At 39.8% G+C, this 27923-nt stretch overlaps 2 protein-coding genes across 2 annotated transcripts; both read left to right on the top strand.

Annotated features, from left to right (window-relative positions):
• The first annotated feature begins 254 nt into the window (after nt 1-254).
• Nucleotides 255-3192, top strand: LOC149959775 (uncharacterized). The gene is made up of 4 exons (XM_090167393.1): nt 255-290; nt 339-400; nt 446-1457; nt 1609-3192. The coding sequence occupies exons 1-4, from the start codon at nt 255-257 to the stop codon at nt 3190-3192; spliced, it is 2694 nt and encodes an 897-aa protein (XP_090023519.1).
• A 464-nt stretch (nt 3193-3656) lies between these two features.
• LOC149959774 (uncharacterized) lies at nt 3657-4799 on the top strand. Its single transcript, XM_090167392.1, has 2 exons — nt 3657-3959; nt 4017-4799. The coding sequence occupies exons 1-2, from the start codon at nt 3657-3659 to the stop codon at nt 4797-4799; spliced, it is 1086 nt and encodes a 361-aa protein (XP_090023518.1).
• The last annotated feature ends 23124 nt before the right edge of the window (nt 4800-27923 follow it).

The following is a 27923-nucleotide window of genomic DNA, read 5'->3' as shown; positions in this document are numbered from 1 at the left end:
ATCTCATGTATATAAATCAATGTAAAACGAAAAATCTTAAGTTCAATTATGTAGTGTAACCTTTCTGTGCCTTTAAATAAACGTTGTATTTAAGTTTAATTTATCGTCATTATTACTGTCGACAATCCCTTTCCCATCATTAACGATTAATGTTGGAGAAATACCAGTTTGCCCATCGAAAGCTCTGAGCCTCGAATTCCACATTTCACATTGGTGCCGAAACCCGGGAAAGGGAAACATTGACCAACCGAAAAATGAACGACTTGGATAAATACAAGAAAAAACGCAAGGTAATTAGAACCGCAGTTACAAAACTAATCACAAGTATCAACCAACAGATAGAAGTCGGTGATGAACATGAACTAGAACGACTGTTGGATCAACTGAAACCGAAAGAAAAGTTACTGAAAGATCTTGATTAACTCATTGAAGCCGAAATAAGCAGTGAGAAGGACTACGAAGAGGAAATTACAAACAACATGAACTGCGCCGAGAAAATCACAACAACCAAAACTCGAGTAAATCAACGAATTCGCAGTCTTCAACATACCGAAGACAGAAAACCTAGCTCTAGAACCTCAGCACGAAATTCTGATCAAAGACATGAAATGGACCAATGTAATCGAATGAATATAAAGCTCCCAACAATAATTATCGAGAAATACGACGGGGACGCTAGTGGTTGTAAAGGATTATGGTCACAATTCAAATCTGCCATACACGATACCGATCTGTTAGATATGGAGAAGTTCACTTATCTCAAAACGTACCTGAAAGGAGTTTCCCTCAACGCCATTGCCGGATTGTCTCTCTCTAACGAAAATTACAAAGAAGCGGTGAAAATACTGGTCATTAACGCTCACATGAACAAGTTACTTAATTTGCAATCAGTTAAACAAGCAAAAGACATCAATGGCCTCCGAAGACTATACGACGCTTGCGAGCTGCAAATAAGAAAACTAGCTTCACTAGGAGTTGAATCTGATACGTATGGAACTCTGCTCTGTCCAATCCTTATGCAACGAATTCCAGAAGAAATCGTACTCCAGTTCAGTCGCAGCTCCGATTCAAGCGCCGAGTGGAACGTCGACAGACTGCTGACGTTTCTGCAAAGAGAAATCGAGAGCCGGGAGAGAACATCGCACCTAACCAGTCGAGATCACGAGCCGTCACCGTCCAGTTCCGATAATTTCAAGTCAAGCTCTTGGGGACGACGAGACGAAAGAAATCAATACAGAAGTTCGAGGAATTACTCATCAGATTCCGCTCTGAATACGCAAGTCGAAGAGATTCAAACCAAGAAAACTCAATGCATTTTCTGTTCGTCGAAAGATCACGAGTTCCAAGAATGCAAAGATCTTAACTGCGAAGAAAGAAAAACAAAATTGAAGAAAATGGGATATTGCTTCACCTGCGCCAGAAGAAGTCACTTATCCAAGAAATGCCGAGCGTCACAAGTGCCGATTCTGCCAAGAACGTCATCACGAGAACATTTGTCCTTCAACATAACCGATATTCGATAGTCCAGCAACGACGCCGAAGGAGGTTAACGTACAAACAATCGCCCCTGGATCAAATCAAGTTGGTCATTCAACAATTCTTCTCCAGACAGCCTACGCCATTGCCGAATCCGATGATCGAGAGCAAGTCGTCCGATGTCTCTTAGACGGAGGAAGTACACGAACATTTATCAAAGAATCCGTATCAAAACATATCAACTTACCAGTGATCAGTGTCGAAACAATTTCCATTCATTCGTTCGAAAGCGAAAATGCCGCCCCTCAGTGCAGAAGACGAGTCCGCCTAACCTTGAAAAGCGTTGATATCTCCGAACAGGTTATCGTTGAAGCTCTTGAAACGCCAAAAGTCAGCAGCGCTCTCATAGAAGTACCCAGTCACGAAATCAACAGACAAATGGCAATTAGAGGTCTTCGCTTAGCCGATCAAACTACAAATCAAATTAACACTTCAAAAGAAATAGCAGTTCTCATCGGTGCAGATGTATATTGGAAAATGGTTAACGGAGAAGTTCAACGACTTTCAAACTCCTTAACCGCCGTACGTACTATTCTGGGTTGGACTGTCCACGGACCTACAGCCATTTCCTCCATGAACGTCGGAATAGCTCAACAATCAATCTTGTTGGCTAATCATGCTGAGAACATCGAGGCGATCCAACTCACTCAACAATTAAAAACCTTCTGGGACGTGGAAGCCATCGGAATAGTCGATGACATTCAGACGGATCAATTGAAAGAAAAAGCTTTAAGAAACTTTGAAGATTCCATACATCAAAAGGAAAATGGAAGATATGAAGTCCAACTGCCATGTAAAAGGTCTCGTGAAGAATTAAGCGACAACTACAACGTCGCGGTAAGCCGATTCCGACACCTGATTCATCTATTTCAAAAGAATCCGACATATTACGCTCAGTGCTCGGAAGTTATCAACGATTATTTGCCCCAAGGTATCGTCGAAAGGGTTCCAGAGCACGACGCGAAAACCGAAGTTTACTATATGCCACATCGCGGGATAGTAAAAAACGACAGAGTCTCGACAAAGTTGCGAATCGTCTTCGACGCCTCATCTAAAGCAAAGAGATGTCCATCCCTGAACGATTGCTTGTACACTGGACAAAATTTAAATCCAAGCCTCCTGGGAATACTCATTCGTTTCCGAAGATTTTCAATTGCATTCATGGCCGACATTGAAAAAGCGTATTTACAAATTAGCCTAAAGGAGGAAGATAAGGATGTCGCAAGATTCCTCTGGATCGAAAGCAATATTCACGATGAAAATCGCCTCAAGTTCACCATTCTGCGCATGGCACGAGTCTTATTTGGAGTCAACGCCAGTCCTTACCTGCTAGCCAGTACAATCAAAAAACATTTGAGTCAATTTAAAGATAAGTACTCTGAAGCATACAAACTATTAATGAAATGCCTATATGTTGACGACCTATTTGGGGGAGCGGAAAACGTAGACGAAGCTTTTAAAGTCATGACAGACGCCGAGAAGATCTTGGGTTCCGCGAAAATGTCTCTCAGGAAATGGAAATCCAATTCAAAAGAATTACACGATCGATGGGAAGAAGTATTTCCACCAGAAACTATCACCATTTCGACCAAGAACGAAGTCGTCGAGCCCACCTCTACGCTCCTCAAGGTCCTCGGTCGACAAATGAAGACGTAACTCCATTACTCGAATATTTACACGGAAAGAAAATCACTAAGAGATTCGTTCTTCAAGCCGCCTCACGCATATTTGATCCGATTGGTTTATTATCACCTTATGTCATTCGTATCAAATGCCTGTTTCAGGAAATGTGGGAACGCGGAATCGACTGGGATGAAACGTTGTCCGATGAGCTATCGAAAAAATGGAATGACTGGTGTCTAGATCTCCCAAGACTTAACGAAATCGAAATCCCCAGATGTAACCATTCGCTACCCAAGAATCAAAGACTTCTTCACGAACTCCACTGTTTCACTGACGCAAGCAAGATAGCATAAGGCGCTGTCGTCTACCTGAGGTCTTCATTTCCTAATAACGTATTTGATGTCTAAATCGTCGCCGCTAAATCCCGAGTCGCCCCACTCAAAAAAACGTCTATTCCGAGATTAGAACTCCTAGCAGCTGTAGTTGGAGCCCGTCTTATGAAATCAGTCGTTGCTTACTTTGAAGACGATCAACCGACTCAACTTTTTGGACAGACAGCACGATCGTCTATCATTGGATTCGTGACAAAGCCACAAACTGGAAACGGTCGTCTCAAATCGCAGTCTAATTCCGAGCCTAATCAATGGTCCCATATACCTGGAAGAGATAATTCAGCGGATCTTATTAGCGGAGGAATGAAAGCTGACACACTCCTGACGAGCAGAAAATGGTGGCACGGTCCTGAGTTCCTGTCTAAACCAAACACAGAATGGCCGGAAAAATCACAACCAGCTCGCCCAGCAAATGAACCCAACGATCCAGAACTACGACTAAAGCAAACAACTACGGTCACTTAGAACGCTTGTCAAATTATCAACAACGAACCGATCATAGACATCAACCGTTTCAGCACTCTCAATCGACTTTTACGATCCACCGCTTGGGTCTTAAGGTATTTGTACAATTTAAGACATGGAAACAATCGTCGAAGCAGCAACGAATTGGAAGCAGACGACTTAGCAGTCGCCGACACGTTTTGGATAAAACGAGCACAAAGAGAAGCGTATCTCACGGAAATTCAGAGCCTGGCGTCTAAAAGAGAAATCAAAACCGACACAAAAATCAGCAATCTCAATCCATTTCTAGACGACCATCAAATCTTGAGAGTGGGAGGAAGACTACATCCATCCAAACTGAGCTTCGAGGTTTCTCACCCTATTATTCTTCCCGAAAAATCTCGCTTCGCCGAACTCCAGATCAATAACAGTCACGAAAAACAGTTTCATATGGGTCTCACCAGCACGCTAACCGATCTTCGAGATCGGTTCTGGATTCTAAAGGGACGTCAAGTCGTCAAAAGACTGCTATCAAAATGCTGGACTTGCCGGAAACTGCAATCGAAATCCGTCAAACAAGAGACGGGGGGCGCCCCCTTGCCACGTGACCGCATTGTTGAAGCCGCTCCATTTCAAGTCGCTGGCATCGACTTCGCCGGTCCAATATTCGTAAAAATAAACAAGAACGGAACAGCGATAGAAAAATCATACGTCGCTTTATTCACATGTGCAGTCAGCCGAGCGGTCCATCTAGAACTTGTGTCAAACCTTAGTACAGAGACATTCCTCCTGGCGTTAAAATGATTCATCGGGAGACGAGGTATATGCGAAGTGGTATTTTCCGACAACGCAAAAACATTCAAGAGAGCGAGCGGAGAACTTCAGGACCTATGGAAAAAATATCCAAAACAAAACTAAAAGAATTTTTCATCTCCACCAACATCAAATGGAAATTCAACGTTGAAAGAGCTCCATGGTGGGGAGGGTTCTTCGAGCGCATGGTGAAAACCGTCAAATTTTGTATGAAGAAAATCTTGGGTCGTGCACGAGTCAACTATGAAGAACTGGAGAAATAGAATGTACTATAAATTCAAGACCTTTAACGTATTTTTACAGTGACCCATTCGAACCCTCACCATTGACACCGTCACATCTACTCATTGGACGTCGCCTCAATTCCCTCCCACCAAAAATCAACGACCGGCGACCACTTGCCCAGCGACCAGTTGGGATGATCCCAGTCCTGATACATGAAGACAAATGTCCACGACATCTTTGGCAAATGGGAAGAATTGAAAAACTCTATCCTGGCAGAGACGGAAAAATCCGAGCCTGTCTAATGAAAACGTCAAAAGGATCCCTTCGTCGACCAGTACAATTGCTTTATCCAAAGGAGTTGAAGAGCGGTGAAACTCAACACGAAATATCATCCGGGGGAGCACGTTAAAATTAGACTTCACAAAAAATGACCTTTCGAGTTGCCTCCCCCTTTTCTTCCAAAATTAAGCTACGCTTAATCAAAAACTCTAATTTATATTTTAAACATCCTACGATACGCCAAATTATCGGCTAAAAAATATAATTTTTCCTTTTTATCTCATATATATAAAGCAATGTAAAACGTAAAATCTTAAGTTCAATTATGTAGTGTAACCTTTCTGTGACTTTAATAAACGTTTTATTTAATTCTAATTTATAGTCATTATTACTGTCAACAATCCCTTTCCCATCATTAACTATTAATGTTGGAGAAATACCAGTTTGCCCATCGAAAGCTCTGAGCCTCGAATTCCACATTTCACAGGGCCCGGTTATTTCCTACACAAAATTCTATGAAAATTTGACATACGAGCAATCGTTGTGTCGTATTCGTGGTTTTAACATTGTACCCGAAACGCGTCTTACAATTTTGCGCCTTCGTTGACTTAAAACACGTCCGCCGCTCTTCATGCAACTGAGTTTAAAATTTACAACCCAGTAAACTCTTGTTATTTCTGCAATAAATCGCTTGAAAATGAAGCTATTGTGAAGGTTGTGTGAGAGAAAATGATGGGAAAGTCGGAATAATGGGTCACTTCAATTGAAATTCATAATGACTGTCGTATGGATTAAATCCACAAGACCAGTATCAATGAAAAGAAAACACGACACCGATGAGACTGTTCGAAAGGTACAACGTGAGCAAATCAAACTTATAATAAATTATATTTAATACTTTAAATGAGTGTATAAATTGTGTATTATATCAACGCTAAATGTAGACTTCAGAGCCAGTGTCTCAGAATTTATAGCCCGGTGTACCGAGTAACAGAGACCATACCACCGGAGGCCAAGGGCGTATCCAGGATTTTATGAACCTCCAAACCCCCCCCCCCCCCTTAAATACGCCCTTGCCGGAGACCTATCATCATAGTGCCCTACGCCAGCGTCCACCTAGCCCGGACAGGTGACATATCCAGCATGGGTAGCAGTACCCTACTACCGATGGTCGCACCTTTGATGCAAGCCACTCAACCCAGCAGAAGTTGCAGCAATGGGTGGACCAATCCCCACTTCGCACACAGCAGTCGGATTAACAATGGATGCTATAGCAACTCCAGCCGACACCCCGACTATGGAGGAGGGAGTCAAGCCCTTTGGAGAGAGCTCCTAAAGGAGAACGACGAGCACACAGCAGTTAAAGTAACCCGGCACATCTGGCACCGGAGATCCCGGTGGACCCCAAAAGACCGGGAAACAGGACCGCCGTGCCCGCATATGGAGGCTCGCCGCCCCACAGCAGGCTACCCAATCCGCCGAGGCGGCCAGTTTGCCTGGACCCTCTCCGTTAGCCTGAACCGAAGCTCAGTATCCAGCCCAAACCTGACCGAAGTCGGAGGTGGAGATATGACCATTTGATCAGAGCTAACATCTCCCAGTGCGCCACCGCCCTTATGGGTTACAAGAGCCGGACCCCGACTCCCCGGTAAAGCCACCAGTTATTGCACACTCTAACCCATTTAGCCAGCAAGAATAAACTTGGTTAATACCTTATATAATCCTTTAGCAAAGACAGTTTCTCTAAACAAAAGTACATCTAATTTTAACAGACGCCAACTGAAAACCTACTATAAACTAACAAGGATACGACCCGAGGTGATAATCACCGATTTGGTTCATACTCGGGTATAGTGTACACCTCCATGCACCCTAAAAAACCTGCAAGGGAAAAGTTGCGACGGGCTTTCGTTTTGCCATGGCAACCGAAAACATTTTTGACAACATGATTTGGGATTTTTCCATTGAAAATAACATGGGAATCTGAAGGATTTTAATGGTCCCCCCTGTGAAACCTTTTAAAAAATGAAAAATTTTGAAAATTTCAAAAACGTTAAAAAAATTTAAATTGATTTTAAAAATTAAATTTAATCAAGTTTAAATGCAATTTGGTCAATTGGGGACCCTTAAAATCCTTCAGATTCCCATGTTATTTTCAATGTAAATCATTCTAAATGTAAGTGCCATTAATCCTATTTCGACAATTTTTAATTACTGACAAGGGAAGGCTTTCGACTGTAAGTCTGGGATCCGAGAAAATGGTATGGGAACATCTAGACCATGCCCAGCCCTGGATTAACCATTAGGCAAAAAAAGCAATTGCTTAGGGCATCAAGAAATATAGAAATTAGGGGCACCATCGAAATTTTATTCATTAGGAAAAACTAAAAAATGTGATAATGATACAATGGAACTAAAATTAAATAAAAAAAATAACTATATCAGTATAGTATATAATATTTACACTAATATACTCCTTTGAACCGTCTACTGACCATTGAGTATTATTCCCAACTCAATGCTACTGACATCGGCGATTCGCCAAAACGATTACCTCCATAAATATATTGAATACCGCAGGCCTGGTGGCAGGAACAAAAAGGCTACATGAAATGTTTTGACTATACTAAATATACTAAAGTCACGTATTAAAACTCACAGTTCAGTAAATACATTTAACTCGGAAAACATTTTGAAATAATGGTAGTCAGGCATCATCTATTATACTTTAGTGTAGTCAAAACATTTCGTGTTACAATTTTGTTCCCGCCACCAGTTTCGCGGTATCCAATATATTTATAGAGTAACTGAGGTAGTCGTTTTGGCGAATTGCCGATGTCAGCTGTAGATGCTTCGCCTTATTTCAGTGGCGGATTTACCATAAAATTTAATTTAAAAAATATAAAAATTTATCCTACAAAATGTATCTCATACACGTTCAAAAATTAAGTTACGGAGTAAAATATAAATAAAATATAAATGCATCTGTATTAGTATTATTCAAGATTCCAAATAAGAATTTTGTTTTCCTGAGTCCGGCGTCTACTAACTAATGAGGGGGGGGCACCAAAATTCTTAAATTGCTTAGGTCAGATATTGGGGTTAATCCGGCCCTGACCATGCCCCAGGAAGATATCAGCAGTCCGGTTTTTTTAGCCTCGTTTTGAGCACGGTCAAATGGTCAAGTTTTATGACCTTTTGAAATTTTGAGCTTGGCTACAGGCTAATTTCATGGGCTTATGTCATTCAAAGATAAAATTGGTTAAAATGAACCAAACCGGACAGTGTGAACCGGTAGTGGTCAAGATGGTCAAAAATGGTCAATTTGTTTTGGGAGCGTCCACAATGGGCAAAAATGGATAGTTCGCGATGGGAATAACCGAAATGTACAAAAATGGCCAGTTTGAACCGGTAGTGGTCAAGACGGTCAAAAATGGTCAGTTTGGGTTGGGTGTTTTCATAGTGGGCAAAAATGGACCGTTTGAGATGAGTGTCCATTAGCCGTTTCTTAAACCATTTTAGCCGTTTCTTAAACCATATTAGCCGTTTCTTAAACCATTTTAGCCGTTTCTTAAATCATTTTAGCCGTTTCTTAAACCTTTTAGCCGTTTCTTAAACCTTTTAGCCGTTCTTAACCCATTTTCGAGGTATCCCAAAATAATAAAATTTAGAAAGATATGACGGTTTTCGGTTAGGTATTTTCGCTGAATTTAAAACGCATTTTAGTGTTTAAAATAGGGACCTTGGGCGAGGAAAAAATACATACTATCTAAGGGATAAATTATAGTTTTGTTGGGAGATATTAGAGAAATTAATTTGTGATCTTGGGTTGCATTTACGAGCTTTTGTCTGAGAAATTCGCCACGATTTTTTGGTTCCGTTTCACTAGGCACAATTTTACTAGTTACGATATCACTAGGTACGGTTCCAGATGTCCCAACGATATAATATAAGAATGGGTCTGGTAGTCGCCGCGCACCCCCAGCACGAGAGCGCAGCGAATGTGCCGTAAGGCGCCAATACTTAGTTTGCGAGTCTATTGGTTCTCGTAAGGCCCTTTTTTTACATAATGTTTAATTTTCATCTCCATTTTGTTGGGATACAGCGAGTTGTGTTGAGATTAGGCATTTTTTTAAATTGATATTTTAGGGAAGCATTCGGGTTTTTCGGAAAAATTAGGTTCGTATTATTTCAGTTGGTACGAAGTTAGTAATGTTTTGCATTTCAATTGTACATCTTTCGTCATCACCCCTACTTTAACCAAAACGTGTTCAAATCTAGGAATATATAGAATCGTTCTAGGTAATATAGCTACATGTATTGTAAAATTTTGCCTGAACTTCACCTTAAAATGTTAACTAAACCACGCATTAAAGTAATTAAGTTAAGTTTAATTTTCGTATGTTCTATTGTTTGCCTTCTTATGTAAAACCATAGTATTATCATAATTTTTATATAGTCTCATCATATGTAACATAATTACTCATAAGTATAATATTTCCATTGAAAAAATTCAATGAGACCTTGTTTCACGCGGAACATACATTGAGCGGACCCAAAAATGCAAAAATGCTTATAATCCCTGCGCTATTGAAAAGGTTACCATGGAAATGAAATCCTGTGATCGCGAGGCACGAGCTAAACTTGACATGGGAAAGCCAGAAACGCGCGAGGAATTCTCACTAACTTCCGTTTCAAATCAGTAAAGTTGATGACGCGTATTTCGTCCCGGAGTTATAAATGACGTAATTTACGTCATATCCCGTGAACAAGGTTTCATTAGCGAAAATGCTTTTATGGCATACTTATGAGTGATTATGTTACATATGGTATCATTTAAAGATTTACAATTATAGCCAGCGAGATTAAATGTTTTAAATCATAACCAAAAATTGTAATCCTATTTAAAATTAGACAAGCCAATATTTAATAAATAAAATAATTAATTGTCAAAGGAATAGGTTCCATTTAAAGTATTTGTTATATATTTAAAAGAAAACTAATACATAGATTGTATTTAATACTTAGATATTATCGGGTTTTCTGTAAACAAATACGAAATAAATATAAGTTGAACTTGGCCATAATGCTCTACCATTGTTCTGTATTTAAATTTAAATTTAAAAGCTTTACGTCACCTTTGGGCAAAACATTCGAGTACATTCTTTGAACTCTGTATTTTAACCAAAGATATTTAAATTACATTAAAATACAGCCTAACAAAAAATATTCGTCAGAGGGGGCACTTGCCGACAAATAAAAGCGCCCAAAAAGTCTGAAGATTTTGTTTGGGAAATTAAAAAAAAAACTTCGCACCGTTTTTTTTTAAATATGGGGTCGCCCAAAAATTACTAAAATCTGCCCAATCCGGCCTTGGATGACTGTATTTAGGATACATAGCCAACGTCTATACCCATACGTATACAAAGAACTAAGCGAGCTTAAGTTGAAAATACTATAGATAAAAAATAAAAATTTATAACGATGCAAAATTCGTGTGAAGTCTTGAAAAACGATAAAATACAGTGTAGTCCGAAGTGAAGTCTCTAAAATTTTTATGAAGGCTTTAAAGTTTTAGTGAAATCCCAAAAGTTCAGTGAAGTCTCTAAAGACGTAGTGAAGTCTCGCGAATCTCAGTGAAGTCTCTCGAATCTCAGTGAAGTCTCTCGAATCTCAGTGAAGTCTCTCGAATCTCAGTGAAGTCTCTCGAATCTCAGTGAAGTCTGAGATCTGGTGTACACTTTTTAGCTGAGTGGTTAGCCCCTCGGTTTGGGGTTAAGAATCTTTTCATGATCTAAGTTTCTTTTCAAACCCGTGGATTTGGGGGGCCGATATATCCGTTTATTCCCATTCGACCGAAAGAATTTTAAAATGTAGCCCAATTGGCGGGGTGATTTGGTATTTTATTTATAAGGTATGTACTATCGAAGATCCATGTTTAGGTTAGGTTAGGTTAGGTTAGGTTAGAGTTGGTTAAGTTTACTATTTCAGTTTTGGTTCAGTTACTTTTCTTGACTTTACACATCGCGTTTCGGCAAGAAAAATAGCAATTTGTATCTTTCTTTTTATTAAGACGGAATAAATAATTATTATTGATGTATAAATACCCTCCTTTATTAGCTATCGGCTCCATTGCAAACGACTTCAGTAACTAAATTGAAAACATAGTAAAAGCCAATTTATATAGCAGCGTTCGGTCGAATGGGACACATAAAAACCGCACGTTTCGGCGGAATTCGGTCGAATGGGACACCTCAAAAACCGCCTTCGGTTGAATGGGATTTCGGTCGAATGGGACTAAAGCGATATATCGATGCATCCCAAACTAATGCTCTCTTAAACGTAACTGTACATTAATTGGGCATAATAACCTAAATTCTAGTTAGCCTAAATCAAAAAGATTACAACGACAGCTGAATGGAGTGCAAGAACGTGCTTCAATTCTTGAGCGTGACGGAGTGCAAGAACGTTGCCAAAAGTAAATAGGGGGAGAAAGTCTGGCACTTGGGTCCAACAGCACGACGGCTTATTTGAGAGGTAAAATATTTCTGCTTCGGAAATGACTTCCCCCTCGCCTCTTTACAGGGACACAAAGGTATCGGTTGTACTCCGCCACGATGAAAAATAGTTCTCTATAAAATACGTGAATATAAAACTTTTGCTTTCGATAATTTGGTTAATTTAGTTCCTAAATAAAGTAGATATATGATAGAAACTAAAATGCGACATTTTAAAAATAATAACGCGACTTTTGAAAAGAAATAAACCGGAACTAGAATAACGCTCACTTAAATCGTGGAGAGCGTGGCGCCATCTAAGAGCGGAGATCGGGACTAATTGGTAAATCTACGATGTTAAGGCCTAACAATTTGCAAGTTTAACTGAAATAATAGCTATAGATACGAGCTTTTATTGTGAATTTTACAATTGATATAGTAATTATTAATTAAACCCTATTTACTTTTGACGTTGCTGATTCCTAGATCGTCTCGGAGTACATTTCGAATTTTGCACCATCGTTTCTTCGGGCTTTTCATAATTAGCTTCCCAGTCTTTTATCATTGTTTACTTCAAATGGTTTTTAATAACTTCGAATTCAAATACTGAATGTTTTCTAGCACAAAAATGTAGTCGCTAAAATGGAATTCACAGCTTTAACTTGTTATCACGAAGTTCAAACTCTATGTGAAGAAACATAGGAAACTTCTCCTTTGATTTTCCAGCCCTGCAGATTTCGGGGTTTTCTCCAGTGTTCCCAACAAACCCCCTTGCCCCCTACCGTATCGAGTGTCCCTTTTCTGAGCGGGAAAGAGGAATTTTCTACGTTTTGGAAACACCGTCTACCCTTGGTGGTTAAACTTCGGAACTACGACTCTGTGTTAACGCAATGACGAAATATAAGGGTCGATTTAATCTTACGGTTCTTTAAAACTTAACAAGTATGTTTTTTGATAAACACTTTAAGAAAAATAAGATTCCAATCTGTGATTGGAGGGTATTTTTATGATTATACGAAATTTATAAATGAAATAACAGGCAACAAACCTGACCTTAAATTTTTCCCAAAGAAAATTTTGTTTTTAATCCAAATTACTTTATTAAGTTATAAAGATATACAAATAAAAAGAGCTAAAGAAAATTCGAATTCACCGTATTTTATTATTTTTAAAGTGAAAGCTCAGAGTGACTATTTTTTAAATATTATTTAATTTCTAATAATTTTTCTTAAAGCAAAATATAATTTCAATCAGAAATATTCCTATTGCCACGCAATTACCGATTACGTACAAAATCATAACGCTTTCAACGTCTTTTATCTGCATTTTCTTCTCATCTTTGATCGGTTTCTTCCATTTCAATTGATTTAACATCAAATCAAAGTTCAAAATAGATTTTTCATATATAAGCTGCTCCAAGTTAGACGAAATCCTATCACAAAAACAAATAATTTTAAATTTTTTGAGACTTTTAAGTGATAACTGTAGGTTTGAAGAAAAAAAGACAACACTTCTAACGCCCGAGGTTTGATACTAGGACCTTTAAGATAAACATGACACTTACAAACTGGGGCTCAGTAGACATAAAGTTACTTTAAGAATGCTAACCTTTCAACATTTTGTCTATCAAAGTAAATATTTTATAATTTTAACTTGTATGCAGAGCAAATTGTGGAAACTACCATTACTGTTAATTGGTGTGTTCCTTTACCCTGCGTTGGCTGACTTAAATCGAGTGATTCTTTTAAATCGTTGATTTAAATCAGACAATGTGTATTTGAGTAAATTAAAATTTTAAATAGTAATTAAATTTAATAACGATTTCATTTTATTCAAGATAAGCTAACCGATAAAAATAAAATATTCGTTAATTATGCAATGAACGAGCCATAAATTGAATAAAAACAATAAATTTAATAAAATCAAAAAAATGTGATTTAAATGAAAAACATCGATTGATTTGATTTTTATCTAAAAAGGGCCAACCCTACGTACAAGTATTTCAGCGGCGTAGTGTCAAACGGTAAAACGCATGTTAGTTGTAGTTATGGATCGTTTAGTAACGTTTAGAATTTTTACGGTCATTTTCCTTTTTCAAAAATAGGAACGAATAATTTAAGTTCATCTGTATTAAAGCAAGTGTCGGCTCTAGGTGAAGGAGCTCTTTTTTTAACAGATGTCGCTAGCGTCGAAATCAAAACAAGATGCCGAAGCTACATTTTGACCCAAAAGGCGGGACATAAAAGTACGCTTCGCGTTGATTGGCTCGTTTTTAAATTTTTCAATAACTTCAATTATAGTAATTGTTTACAATATATTTGATATGGGATATATAATTTAGGTTAAAGTTCACTAAGTAGAGTAAAAGTGGTCTAAAAATAATACTCTATAATGGCTCTCTGACGACGTTATTGTTTCGCTATTTTGAATTTTCGCTTCCCTTCCCATTAATAGATGGCTCCACGCTCTCCACGAAAGTCATTTTTTTCGAAGATTCGGATAGATTCATGGCTATCTCTAATAACAGGGGCCTTTTAATAATACAGGTGGCAATGATAGAGCCGACAGTTGCTTTAAGCGTAATTCAAAAATATAAGGTCAGTTTAGGCTTCCCTTTGTTGTGAAAAGTACCATCTAAATAGTTGTAATTAAAGCCGATACGTGGCGATGCGGTTATTAAAACTTATTGAGGTGCAAAATCAACGGTTTGAGAATCGTTGGTCTCGCTCTTCTAGTTTGAAATATAGCACGAGTGCAAGGCCAGCACATGCGAGACTTAACTTTATGTTTTACATGATATGAGGCTTTGTCGCTAACAGCCTTTCACTCTACTTTAAAGGGAATATAACCTGCAAAGCAATCTTTCTGGAAGACCCCTTCAATTTTTCAAATTACCCTGTACAGTGGCGCCAAACAATTCAAAAACCAAAGGCAAGACTGGCTAGAGCTGCAAAAATTGGTGTTCCATACCAAATACCTGAGGTTATATTCGCTTTAATAAGTGATTTCGTTGATTTGGGCCAACGCTGCCAAGATGACCCATCCTCATTCGCGTGGTCTACCTTCAAAATACTCCGAAAGTGGCGACCTCTGACCCAAAGGGTTAAGCGCGGGGTAAAATCACGGGTGACGCTTACTTTTCGAGGTAATAGTTAGAGTAGGGAGCTGTTGGCTCGCGTGGCATGAAGGGCTGGCCACCACCCTCCTACGCATTGTAGCCCGGCTACCTGAACTAATGGTTTTGAAAGTCGCTCGATGACTTAGGCCTAAGGTGGTGCCTTGGGTATTAGCCAAGCTGATTATTATTATTATTGCACCACAGAGAACTTATTTTGCTGCCACTATGCCTTGGTAAATATATATTATTATAAATAGAAGAGTATTTTACAGTTTGACTCTCGTACATGGTTTATGCATAAGCCGACAATTTTTAGGCTTCACAGTCTGTGTTTAAAAGCGTTCTCGCAAGTTACTTAATTTAGTCAATTATGTTTTTTTTGTTTACATCACGGGTTTATATTAGAATTAATATTTAGTGAAAATACTACTGTCAGCTATTGTTTTAAACTAATCTGAGCATTGTTCTCAAAAAAATATTCGAAATGGCAATCCTATTTGGTACAGATAATCAAACTATCTACATGGAAGATTCTTTAAAATCTTCTAAAAGCTCTGCCGAGACCTGCATCGCGTAAAGTAGAATTATGAAACTCGTGAAGGTTTTATATTCTGAATTAAAAAAAACTAACTTAGAAATTTTCACAATGCTTTGTACGTGGCTCCGCGGAATTTAAATTTAGGTAGTAAAAAAGGTGAATGGGTAGGGTTTAGAATATTCCCATCAACTTTGCTTCTAAATCTCTTGCATGCTATCTTGTGGTTAAAATAAGTATTTAAAAAGATAATTTTTTTTTATAAATTTACGAACTAAAGAGTTCTCGTTATAATAAATAATAAATTAATTTTATATTGATATACAGGGTGTCTACATTTGATAGGCCCAGGCATTTTTCTCAAAAACTATACTTTCTAGAAATGTGAAATTTTCAGTATGTTCTCTCTCGGGGGATATAGTTGTAAATTTCAGAAAAATCGTGAAATTTTTCACGGTTTTAGAAGTGTTCGTTTTTGAACGCTACGTGGTAGTACCAACTTGTTTGTTTCTCATGACAAATCATTTCAGTGACGAAATGTCCGATTTCCACCACACTAATTCGTTAAAGGATTTCGAGTATGCTCTACAACTTGCTCATTGAAACTTTTCGTCTACCACGTAGCGTTCAAAAACTAACATTTCTAAAATCGTGAAAAATTTCACGATTTTTCTAAAATTTACAAATAACAATGATTTCCCCCGAGAGAGTACATACTGAAAATTTCACATTTTTAGAACTCAGAAAAATGCCTTGGCCGACCAAATGAAGACACCCTGTATAGACTGAATGAATTTCTTCGTCTTAAGTTAGAATTACCATTACCAAATTCCAGCCCAGTAGTCTAAATTGATTTATTATAGCGAGGCTGGTTTTTGTAAGCTTACTTCAAATACTTGTGGAGAAGCAACAGAAATTACAGCAGCCCATACATAAAGAGTAGCGAGTATCAGCTAGTCCCCCTTAGACATGTTTAAAAGAATAATCGGAATTCCCTTGAAGAGTACGTTAAATCTTAGACCAAGAAACACAGGGACGTCGCACGGTAGATATTTCGCGCCCAAAGCTTGGTTGCGGCTGCCTATTTCCTATTTATCTCGCGCGGTGTCGCTAGAAGCGAAGGTGAGTCAATTTTTATTGGCTATTTGAGTCACGTTCGCAGCCCTACAATCTGTCAGCACGTGGCCTGCAACAGCGTGGCTCAAAAAACGAAATTTCTTGTATGTTTTTTAATATTTGTGTCCCTAAAATATTAAAAAAATATAAAATAATTTAAAAATATGTAACTCTTAGCTGATTATTTTTTTTCAGTTCTTTAAAAAACGTTATTTTATCTCTCATGGATGGCGCCTATTGACTATCCGTATCACCTAACCCCCCTCTCCCTACCGCAGCCGCAACAAAGCCCCGCCGAAAAATAAAGCGTTGGGTATGCTATGAGCGAGACGTCCCTGTGTTTCTTGGTCTCAGGTTAAATGTGTTATAGACATGGCTTTCGTTAAATAATATATGAAATTCTAACATTATTATTTCCTAATTGAGTTTTTAAATTCTTCAGCTTAAAAGTTTCATCCCCCTTTTTACAATACATAACTGAAATATTTGTAAATACTTACAAAAAGTGAATCGCATCAAGGCCCCATTGCGGACATTTCCTCGATAATGAATAGAAAATGTAAGTTGACTCCAATGGTTTCGAGAGAAACATATTTCCTTTTGGAAGGCTATTATCTTCCCATTTAAACTTAAGCGCCGTCAAAATGATGATTTCGGTAGATATGACGCAACCTTCGCCGGAACTTAATACTTCATTTATTTTATTTTCGAATAATATATCTTCTGCCATGAGGAAATTTCTTTGGTCAGAATAAATAATGTTCAAAATATTTCGATACGTTTCATCCTCCTTTTCCTGTTGGAAAACAAATATATATTTAACAAGTCGTCGGCCCAGGCCGTAATATTAGTTCCACATCAGTGTATTCGAGTGGGCAAACCCATACACACTTAGTATACACAGGTAGGCAAACTAATACAAAAACTGTTGAGGCTACGTGATTTCTTATCGTTTGATATATAAAATTCCATCCTAAGTTGAAGGATTAAAACTTGGGTGCCACCCACCCTCAGGATACGTGGGTGGGCAAAGCAATACAAAAGCTGTTGAGGCCATGTGATTTCTTATCGTTTGATATATAATTTACCATCCTATGTTAAAGAGTGGCCACCGCCCACCCTGAGGCTACCCGGGTGGGCAAACCAAATTAACCAATACAAAAGCTGTTGAGGCCATGTGATTTCCTATTGTATCAAAGGTGAAATAGGTAAGCAAAACACGACGAACATAATTCTTTGAAATTATTGAAATTAGTGGAAATATGATAAAAAGAAATTCTTAAACTGGGATTAAAATGGGTTTATTTTAGGAAATTTATATCAAATATTTGGGTAGTTTAGGCACCAAAAGTCATGTAAATTCGCAAATTTATAAAAAAAATACCCATGAATTTATTAACTTGTTTTTTTCGATCACTCTCCCTTTAAGGGGGTTGGTCGGAGGGGGCGGAAATTAACGGCACTGCGTGCGCGTCAAAGAGTTCTATCGAATGAGACCAACTTGTTTTTTTCGATCACTCTCCCTTTAAGGGGGTTGGTAGGAGGAGGCGGAAATTAACGGCACGGCGTGCGCGTCAAAGAGTTCTATCGAATGAGACCAACTTGTTTTTTTGGTCACTCTCCCTTTAAGGGAGCTGGTCGGAGGGGGCAGAAATTAACGGCACTGCCTGCGCGTCAAAGAGTTCTATCGAATGAGACCAACTTGTTTTTTTTGGTCACTCTCCCTTTAAGGGAGCTGGTCGGAGGGGGCAGAAATTAACGGCACTGCCTGCGCGTCAAAGAGTTCTATCGAATGAGACCAACTTGTTTTTTTTTGGTCACTCTCCCTTTAAGGGAGCTGGTCGGAGGAGGCAGAAATTAACGGCACTGCCTGCGCGTCAAAAAGTTCTATCGAATGAGACCAACTTGTTTTTTTTCAGTCACTCTCCCTTTAAGGGGGTTGGTCGAAGGGGGCGGAAATTAACGGCACTGCGCGTTCTATCGTTTGATATAAAAAGTACCACCCTAAGTTAAAGAGTTGACTTTAACGTATTGTTATTAAAGGGGGGGGGGGGGTTGAAATTATGCCCCATGTTTTCCTGACAGACCTGAAACTGGCCATCGGTAAATGTTGTGTAGCCCCACACAGTAATTCGAACTTCCCGCCACGCCCGTGTCACCCTTCTTGGAAATCCACTGAGGTTCACTTGACCTTTAACGCCATGAATATACGTAAAATAAGGCGAAAAAAGGAACGAGAATTGCGACAACTTAACTTGACAAATCCCCCCGCGTTGCAAAGAAAGACTAGAAGTTCCGAGTAAATTTTGTAAAGAGCGGTGTGGCTCGGTTGGTAAGGGCGTCGGTATTAGAGATAACGCGGCCAGCGGCTGTCTGGGTTTGAGTCCCGGCGCCACCAATAAAATAATTTATATAATTTATTTTTCGCAGCTCCATCTACCGTGTCGTTGGTTTCCACACCAAACAAACAAACAAACAAACAAACAAACAAACAACACTTAACGACAATCCATCCATAGCAATAGTCCCACTTCGATATATCTCGATGTGGAACTAAAAAAGTAAGAATTGATGTACCAACTTACTTTTTTTTCTGGTCATCTATAAAAATAATTTGGGTAAATAAAGGTTAAAAGGTACCTTCTTATAAGGTAAGAGGGTAGTCGCTTTAGCAATCAGATGTACAAATCGCGTGTAATCACGGGAAATCGCAAAAGAAAACCTCTAGAAATCACGGAGAAATTGTGAAAAATCAGTGGAGGTTAAATTTTTAAAAGTAAAATTATTAATTTGGTCTTAACGTTGAAACTAATATCGTCTTAAAAAAAGTTAAGAACACGTAAACTTAGTTATATTTTGTATTTTTTTTACGTTAAATGTGCAGTACCAAAACCGTTAACAAGATAAAATCGAAAATATATTTTCTTAAATCGCCCCTTTTTGCAACTTCGAAGTTTGACACCCCGCTAAGGCTGGCAGCACAAAAAGGTTAAGTTTTATTTTCAGGTTTCATGACGTTATTTTCCATTTCTGACGTTTTTCTCTAGCTGTTTTATAAACCATAGGGAAATTTAATTATGTTTGCATATGTTACTATAAAAGCACATTCGATTCATTCATATAAATTATTTAAATTTATATAGATTTCTTTACAGAGTACGTTTGGCAGAAGTGGGCAAACATTGTGAGCGTTCATTTTTGAAAATCCTCTCTAAACGAGTGAGCACTTCAAATAAGAAGGTCGGTTGGTCTTGTTAAGCGAGAAAGAGAAATTGAGCCAGCTCAGGGTGATCGCCGATTAGTTCGCTCAGTCAGTGATTTTTCACGGCGCGGTGAGTGAGATCGGCCGGTCGAGGCGCTAGCCGTGCTCAATTTTAAGCGCCGCTTCGCCTAGCGGTTGGATAATTCGTTCACTAGAAAGCGCTGACGGCGGGCTGAGTGAGAACGCGCCGATAGAAGCGCTAGTTTTTAGTTCCACATCGGGATATATATATCGAAGTGGGACTATTGCTATGGACGGATTGTCGTTAAGTGTTGTATGTTTGTTTGTTTTTTTCGCGTCGTGGAAAAGCGACGATACGGTAGATGGAGCTGCGAAAAATAATTTTTTTTAGAATTTTTACTACTGGCGTCGGCGAGACTCGAAAACAGAATGATAGCTGCTGGCCGCGTAAGCTCTAAAAACCGACGACTCTACCAACTAAGCTACGCTGTCCTCTCCAAATTGCACGCTTGAACTTTTGTTCATACCATTGAACACTTTTGTTTTGTTTCGTGCCCGTCCTATAGGGGGGCGCATTTCTTCCATGGGGGGGCGGTACGAAATTTTGCGTTTACTTAATAGCGGTACAAGTAGATTGTTCAGGCCCGTCTTAAGACCGTTTGGGGCCCTGGGTTAAATTATTTTTTAAGGCCTTTGCGATCCCCAACGGTCAGCCTTTGTATGTCCGTGGTCTAAATTCAACTACACAATCAAACCAAAACTTTAAAAAGTATAAGACAGGACTACTGAAAATAAGATTTTTACTGACAGTGACTCCCTGTTAGGTTTTAGAAATTGTAGGTACCGTATGATACGCGATGTGGCGATGAGTCAAATTAATTTAGACGTAACTAAAATATACATAATATTAAATGAGCATAAATAATATTTACCAACTAAACCCTTATCCCTAGCCGGGCCCCAAAACTGGCTGGGGGCCCTGGGCTGTAGCCCATTTAGCCCATGCCTTAAGACACCCTGAGATTGTTAGCTAGTAGTGCCCGTAAAGGCGGGAGATATCCGTTCGACATTGCAGCAGAGAGTCTATAATATTATATGCTCTCTGATTGCTGAGACTGAGAGGTCTACGGGTAAGTGTGGCACTTTCTTATCGAAACCGTGTATGGTCAGAAGTAATAAATAAGTGTGGCACTTTCTTATCGAAACCGTGTATGGTCAGAAGTAATAAATAAGTGTGGCACTTTCTTATCGAAACCGTGTATGGTCAGAAGTAATAAATAAGTGTGGCACTTTCTTATCGAAACCGTGTATGGTCAGAAGTTATAAATAAGTGTGGCACTTTCTTATCGAAACCGTGTATGGTCAGAAGTAATAAATAAGTGTGGCACTTTCTTATCGAAACCGTGTATGGTCAGAAGTTATAAATAAGTGTGGCACTTTCTTATCGAAACCGTGTATGGTCAGAAGTTATAAATAAGTGTGGCACTTTCTTATCAAAACCGTGTATGGTCAGAAGTTATAAATAAGTGTGGCACTTTCTTATCGAAACCGTGTATGGTCAGAAGTTATAAATAAGTGTGGCACTTTCTTATCAAAACCGTGTATGGTCAGATGTAATAAATAAGTGTGGCACTTTCTTATCGAACCCGTGTATGGTCAGAAGTAATAAATAAGTTCGGCACTTTCTTATCGAAATCGTGTACATGACTTTTGGTACCTAAACTACCCAAATGTTTGATATAAATTTCCTAAAATAAACACATTTGAATCCCAGTTTAAGAATTTCTTTAAATCATATTTCCACTAATTTCAATAATTTAAAATAATTATGTTTGTCGTGTTTTGCTTACCTATTTCACCTTTGATACTTTCCATCTATCTAACGATAGGAAATCAAATGGCCTCAACAGCTTTTGTATTGGTTTGCCCACCCGCGTATCCAGAGGGTGGGCGGTGCGCACTCTTTAACATAGATTGGTTAATTATATATCAAACAATAGGAAATCACATGGGCTCAACAGCTTTTGTATTGCTTTGCCCACCCACGTATCCTGAGGGCGGGTGGTGCCCAAGTTTTAATCCTTCAACTTAGGATGGTATTTTATATATCGAACGATAGGAAATCACATGGACTCAACAGCTTTTGTATTGGTTTGCCCACCCGCGTATCCTAAGGGTGGGCGGTGGCCACTCTTTAACATATGATGGTAAATTATATATCAAGCAATAGGAAATCACATGGGCTCAACAGCTTTTGTATTAGTTTGCCTACCTGTGTCTACTAAGGGTGTATGGGTTTGCCCACTCGAATAAACTGATGTGGAACTAATATTACGGTTGGGGCCGACTTGTTTAACATTGGAATTTATCATCCCACTGAACGACGGGGTAGAATGTTTCCCGGAATTCGCTCAAAGCGCTGTGAGAAAAAAAGTTTCATTTCTTATAAATTATTTCATAAAAATGTGCATTGAATAAAAAAAAAATCGACAATAAAATATTATTTGTATATTCTTTTCTCACCGCGCTGTGAGCGAATTCCGGAAAAAAGACTATCCCGTCACTCAGGCGCCTTTTTCGTGAAGTGGGTACTGTAGACTTGCGGCCCCCAAAAATTACCTTTCAAGCAGTCCCCAGTCGATCTAAAGGGTCATTTTGGTCGAAGCCCCGTGAGATAACGCTCACCAGCCCACCGGCCCAATCCACCCCTGGTCAGACTTTAAAAGAAACAACTACTCTTAACATGACGGACATCGTCGTTTGCAGTGATGAATGTAATTTAATTAGTATTTCGCATAAATGTGTCGGTACTATTAATACGGAAAGTATGGTGAATACCGCTGAGTTGTGTTTCTCCATCTTTCCGCTACTATCCTATCATAAAGGAAGACGACGAAGCAGTAAACGATATGACGTAGGGGAAGTAAGGTCGGCGCTAGGGCATGGCGACAAAGGCGACTCCCTAGAGCGCCGCACTCAGCGGCACTTATTGGGGGCCAGCATAAATCCGTCAAGGGGGGTAGCCGAAGTCTGGACCCGGATCCCCCCTGGTCTACGCCACTTGCCCGCACTTAGCGACATGTTTTGGGATTCCGCAGTTTGCGACACTTATTCGTATCCCGCACTTAGCGGGGGCTTTTGGTTCCCCCCGTACTTAGCGGCACTTATTGGTGCGCCCCCTCTTTTTTCCTTCAATTGCGTTGAGAGAAGGGGCCCCTTCTCACTACTTATGGCCCCGCACTCTCTAATTCCGGGCCTGAGGGGGGAAGTTGGACTTCACTTCACGTAAATTCTCACTCACTGGCTTTCTGAATCTAATGTACCTATCGGTCGATTTAACGTCTTGAGTTAGCTTTGTTGATGTTCGGTCTATGCCTGCTCTTCTTTGAAATGTTCTGTTAAATTTCGTGATAAAAGTATGTTTTCACTAACAATCAACAGATACGCTAGATACTTTAGGTACAAATATCTTTTACCTAGTATCTTTTATCTTTTACCTAGATACCAAATCGCTGAACACTGAATGCGTCATCAAAATTCGAAATTTTCTCCAGCGCGCCGCCAAGTGAGGCGTTTTAGAACGTATGTCTACGAGCGAGTAAGTCAAAGAGAGAAAATTGCGCCAGGCGATAGACCAAATATAACCTAACGTTTCTTGTATTGTAGTCTACTACACTATAGTGAGACTAGCTCTCAGTACAACTTACCCGGATATGATTCTTTATAAACTTATAATACCTACATGGAGCCTACTAGGAAAACGAAAATTTTAGGTAGGGCCAAGGGCTTTAATTTTTTTTTCTCGCGAATTTCTTGGTAGTTCCAAACCAATTCTAGGCAGGGCCGGCCCTACCGGCCTCCCCCCTGGTGACGGCCCTGGAAATTCCTATGGTAAAAAACTAGCGCTTCTCTCGGCGCGATCTCACTCAGCCCGCCGTCAGCGCTTTCTAGTGAACGAATTATCCCGCCGCTGGAGGACGTGGTGCTTCAAATTGACCAGGCTAGCGTGTCGATCAGCCGATTTCGCTCAATGCACCGTGAACGATCAGTGACTGAGAGAATTTCACGGCACTCGGCCTGAGCTGGTTCAGTTTAAGAGAGAAACAAGTGGGTCATGTGACCCAAATAATAGTCTTACACGAGCTTACTGTATCGAGTTTGTGAGTTAAACTAAGCCAAAAATAAATAAGCACGACGATTTATTTGAGTGCACATATATTTATTAAACTAATATTCCCCAGCACCAGTCTAAACGTAGTGACGATTCCCGCGTCCTCTCCTCTCCCCAGCCATTTCGCGGTACAGCTCTACCCCAGCGCCAGTCTAGACGTAGTGACGATTCCCGCGACCTCTCCCCAGCCATTTCGCGTTACAGCTCTACCCCAGCGCCAGTCTAGACGTAGTGACGATTCCCGCGTCCTCTCTTGTGTGTCACGTGACTCTCCCGTGTCTCTTTCTCAAAGAGTTGTAGAAAGATTCTTCTAGCTTTTGATTGTTACTTCTAGAGGCTGATTTCCTCGCGTGGCTGTTATTCGCAATCGGTTGCGAGGATTCTTCTAAGTTTAGTATGATTTCTACCGTGCCGTGTCATGCCTACGGCGGCGGCGGCGGCAGCGGCGGCGGCGGCGGACGCCGGACAACTAAGAGCCTATACGGCTCGTGTAAGACTAAAAGTAGCACCGCCAGTATTGAGCACTAGCTTACTTAAAAACTCAAATTAAAAACGTTTGTCTAGTCGTCTAAGTTTGGATTGTTACGGTAGATTTCAATTTAAATGTTTTATTAAAATTATAATCGGTGGCGCCATCCGCTGTTAGCGGCGGGAACTATATACTATAATTAATAGTACTAATGTACTTTGAAAGTTATAGATGGCGCCACCCACATAATGATAGAGTTGACGGCTATGCGCCGACTCGAAATTTCATAATGTGTTTCGCAAAACCACGACTACCGAACGCGCCTATGTCATTCTAGCGGTACTATTCCCAATTCAATGGCGAAAACGGCTTGGCGTTATAGTGAGTGAAGCATTTGCGTACTCTCTTTATATATAAAGCGAGATACACGAAGAAGAAAAATGAGATTGAACGATGGTACAGCTATTTAACATCCCAACAAACTCGCTTACTATTTTCTCGTCGTGTATCCCGCTGTAGTAAAAAATAGATGCATTTCATCCTGACGAATACTAGTTGTTTAGGGGTGTGCAAAATATTTGGTTAGACCAAATAATTTGATCGAATACCAAATCGCATATTCGATTCGTCGAATCGAATAGCACTTGGGAAAGTTCGCGAATATTCGTTTTTCTTGATCAAATAGTCGAATATTCGAAAAGATAGGAAAAAAGTATTTTGTATATTCAAATAGTTTGCAAACTGGTCGAATAACCGCGGGTCTTTTTCTAATTTGTTGAGTTTCAAGGCCATCAGAGGAGAACGCTGTGAAATTTCTGAACTAGTGCTGATTTCTGGCACCTCTCTTTAGGCCATAGCTGCAAGGACCATATAAAGAGTAACTTGCACGTCCATTATTCATACCGTGTGTATTAAAACTTCTTAGCGAAAGGCAGAAGCTGTTTATTTTAGCGCCTATTGGCTAGATTATTCGCGTGTTCTTTGTTATGGAATTTTCTAGAAGAGCAAAGTAAAACTAAAACGTATTTAACCAAGTTCAAGTAACTTTTTGGATTTTTCGGTTTTGAATTTTTGCGTTCACTAAATTATTGATTTAAAATTATTATACATTAAATTAAATATTATTTTTTTATTTGTAATAAAAGATTGCTCCTTCGTGTTTTACATATATTTAAAAACTCTAGATTTTAATGAAGTGTTTGCAAAGCATGAAAAATATAGCAGATCCTTTGATTTTAATTGTAGTTAGTAGTTACTAAAGAATAAAAGTCGCTAGCTGACTTGGACCTGGGGTAGTTTAACTTTAAAAATGTATTTTAAATTTTGTTTGAAAACGTTTAGTATTATAGTTTAAATTTATTAAATAAAATAAAATATAAATTATACATTTGGTTTAGTATTTTACTATTGCAAGTAAAATGAACAGTGATTTCAATTACTTTTTATTTTTTTGACAAACATGCAAACTTTTTGGTTATTTCAAAACCAAATAAGTCGAATTATTTGGTATTCGGAATACTATTTGGTATTTGATCAGTTAACTGGCTTAAAAGTTTGTTCTAAAAATATTCGACCAAATTATTTGTCGTTAAAAATATTCGATTTGGTATTTGACGTGCCTTGAAAAAAACATTTGATATTCGATTCGATCCCCTAAAAATGGTATTTGCACACCTCTATTGTTGTTTAACTGAACTGCTTTGAATAACTGGAATTATTCATACCCAAATATAACATAAACAATTCAAACACTTATTACTGAATTATTAACGTAAGAACAACCGACACTGTATCACACGTTATCTTTACCCAATGCAACTTAAGGAATATTGGCTTGTAAAATTATACTATTATATTCACGACTTACCTAATTTACCGGGAATTTTTAAGAATAGCACCTTTTGTTTTTGTGTTTTTTTATTCTAATTGTTAATTAGTGGTTAAGGAATCCAAAAAAAAATAAAATTATTTTGCGGAAACATGTTTTTACAAGAAAAAAAAATAAGTAAAAAAATTGGAAACTGCAAGAAATGGGCTTTTTAATGGTACTGCATTTGGGTAAAGTAGAACTGATGAAGAAACAAATTGGAAAAGGACAAAAATGGGCATTATTATTTTGGCGCAGGTCCGGCTTCATTTGGGTGATATAGTTCGGCGCATGCTTCCAAAAAGGCCAAAAAACGTTTTTGGCTTCCCTTCGGGCCCATGTCTGGAACATGTACATGGCTAAATAGCCCGCGTACCATCCGCGGTTTCTTCCACCTCTTGGCATGGCCGCTTTTGCATGGGCCCAGGCTTCCTCTATCCTGTTCGTATGGATACCAGTTTCCGGCAGAGATCGGCGGACTCTGGGCTCTAAAGAGTCCGAGAGCTATTTTTGGGCGCGAGCTCGACTCTTCGGGAAAAAAGAGAAGAGCGTGAGCGCGAGCTCCACTCTTCGGGAAAAAAGAGAAGAGCGCGAGCGCGAGCTCCACTCTTCCGGAGAAAAGAGAAGAGCGCGAGTGCGAGCTCCACTCTTCCGGAGAAAAGAGAAGAGGAGCGCGAGCGCGAGCTCCACTCTTCCGGAGAAAAGAGAAGAGCGTGAGCGCGAGCTCCACTCTTCGGGAAAAAAGAGAAGAGCGCGAGCGCGAGCTCCACTCTTCCGGAGAAAAGAGAAGAGCGCGAGTGCGAGCTCCACTCTTCGGGAAAAAAGAGAAGAGGAGCGCGAGCGCGAGCTCCACTCTTCCGGAGAAAAGAGACGAGCGTGAGTGCGAGCTCCACTCTTCGGGAAAAAAGAGAAGAGGAGCGCGAGCGCGAGCTCCACTCTTCCGGAGAAAAGAGAAGAGCGTGAGTGCGAGCTCCACTCTTCGGGAAAAAAGAGAAGAGCGTGAGCGCGAGCTCCACTCTTCGGGAAAAAAGAGAAGAGGAGCGCGAGCGCGAGCTCCACTCTTCCGGAGAAAAGAGAAGAGCGTGAGCGCGAGCTCCACTCTTCGGGAAAAAAGAGAAAAGCGCGAGCGCGAGCTCCACTCTTCCGGAGAAAAGAGAAGAGCGCGAGTGCGAGCTCCACTCTTCGGGAAAAAAGAGAAGAGCGTGAGCGCGAGCTCCACTCTTCGGGAAAAAAGAGAAGAGCGTGAGCGCGAGCTCCACTCTTCGGGAAAAAAGAGAAGAGGAGCGCGAGCGCGAGCTCCACTCTTCCGGAGAAAAGAGAAGAGCGCGAGCGCGAGCTCCACTCTTCCGGAGAAAAGAGAAGAGCGCGAGTGCGAGCTCCACTCTTCCGGAGAAAAGAGAAGAGCGCGAGTGCGAGCTCCACTCTTCGGGAAAAAAGAGAAGAGGAGCGCGAGCGCGAGCTCCACTCTTCCGGAGAAAAGAGAAGAGCGCGAGCGCGAGCTCCACTCTTCCGGAGAAAAGAGAAGAGCGCGAGTGCGAGCTCCACTCTTCCGGAGAAAAGAGAAGAGGAGCGCGAGCGCGAGCTCCACTCTTCCGGAGAAAAGAGAAGAGCGCGA

Source organism: Leiobunum rupestre, chromosome 2, assembly GCF_980474605.1.
Source record: "Leiobunum rupestre chromosome 2, qqLeiRupe1.1.hap1, whole genome shotgun sequence".
Lineage (NCBI taxonomy): Eukaryota > Metazoa > Arthropoda > Arachnida > Opiliones > Sclerosomatidae > Leiobunum > Leiobunum rupestre.
Note: the sequence above shows the minus strand (reverse complement) of the source record. Positions and strands in the feature narration are given on the sequence as shown.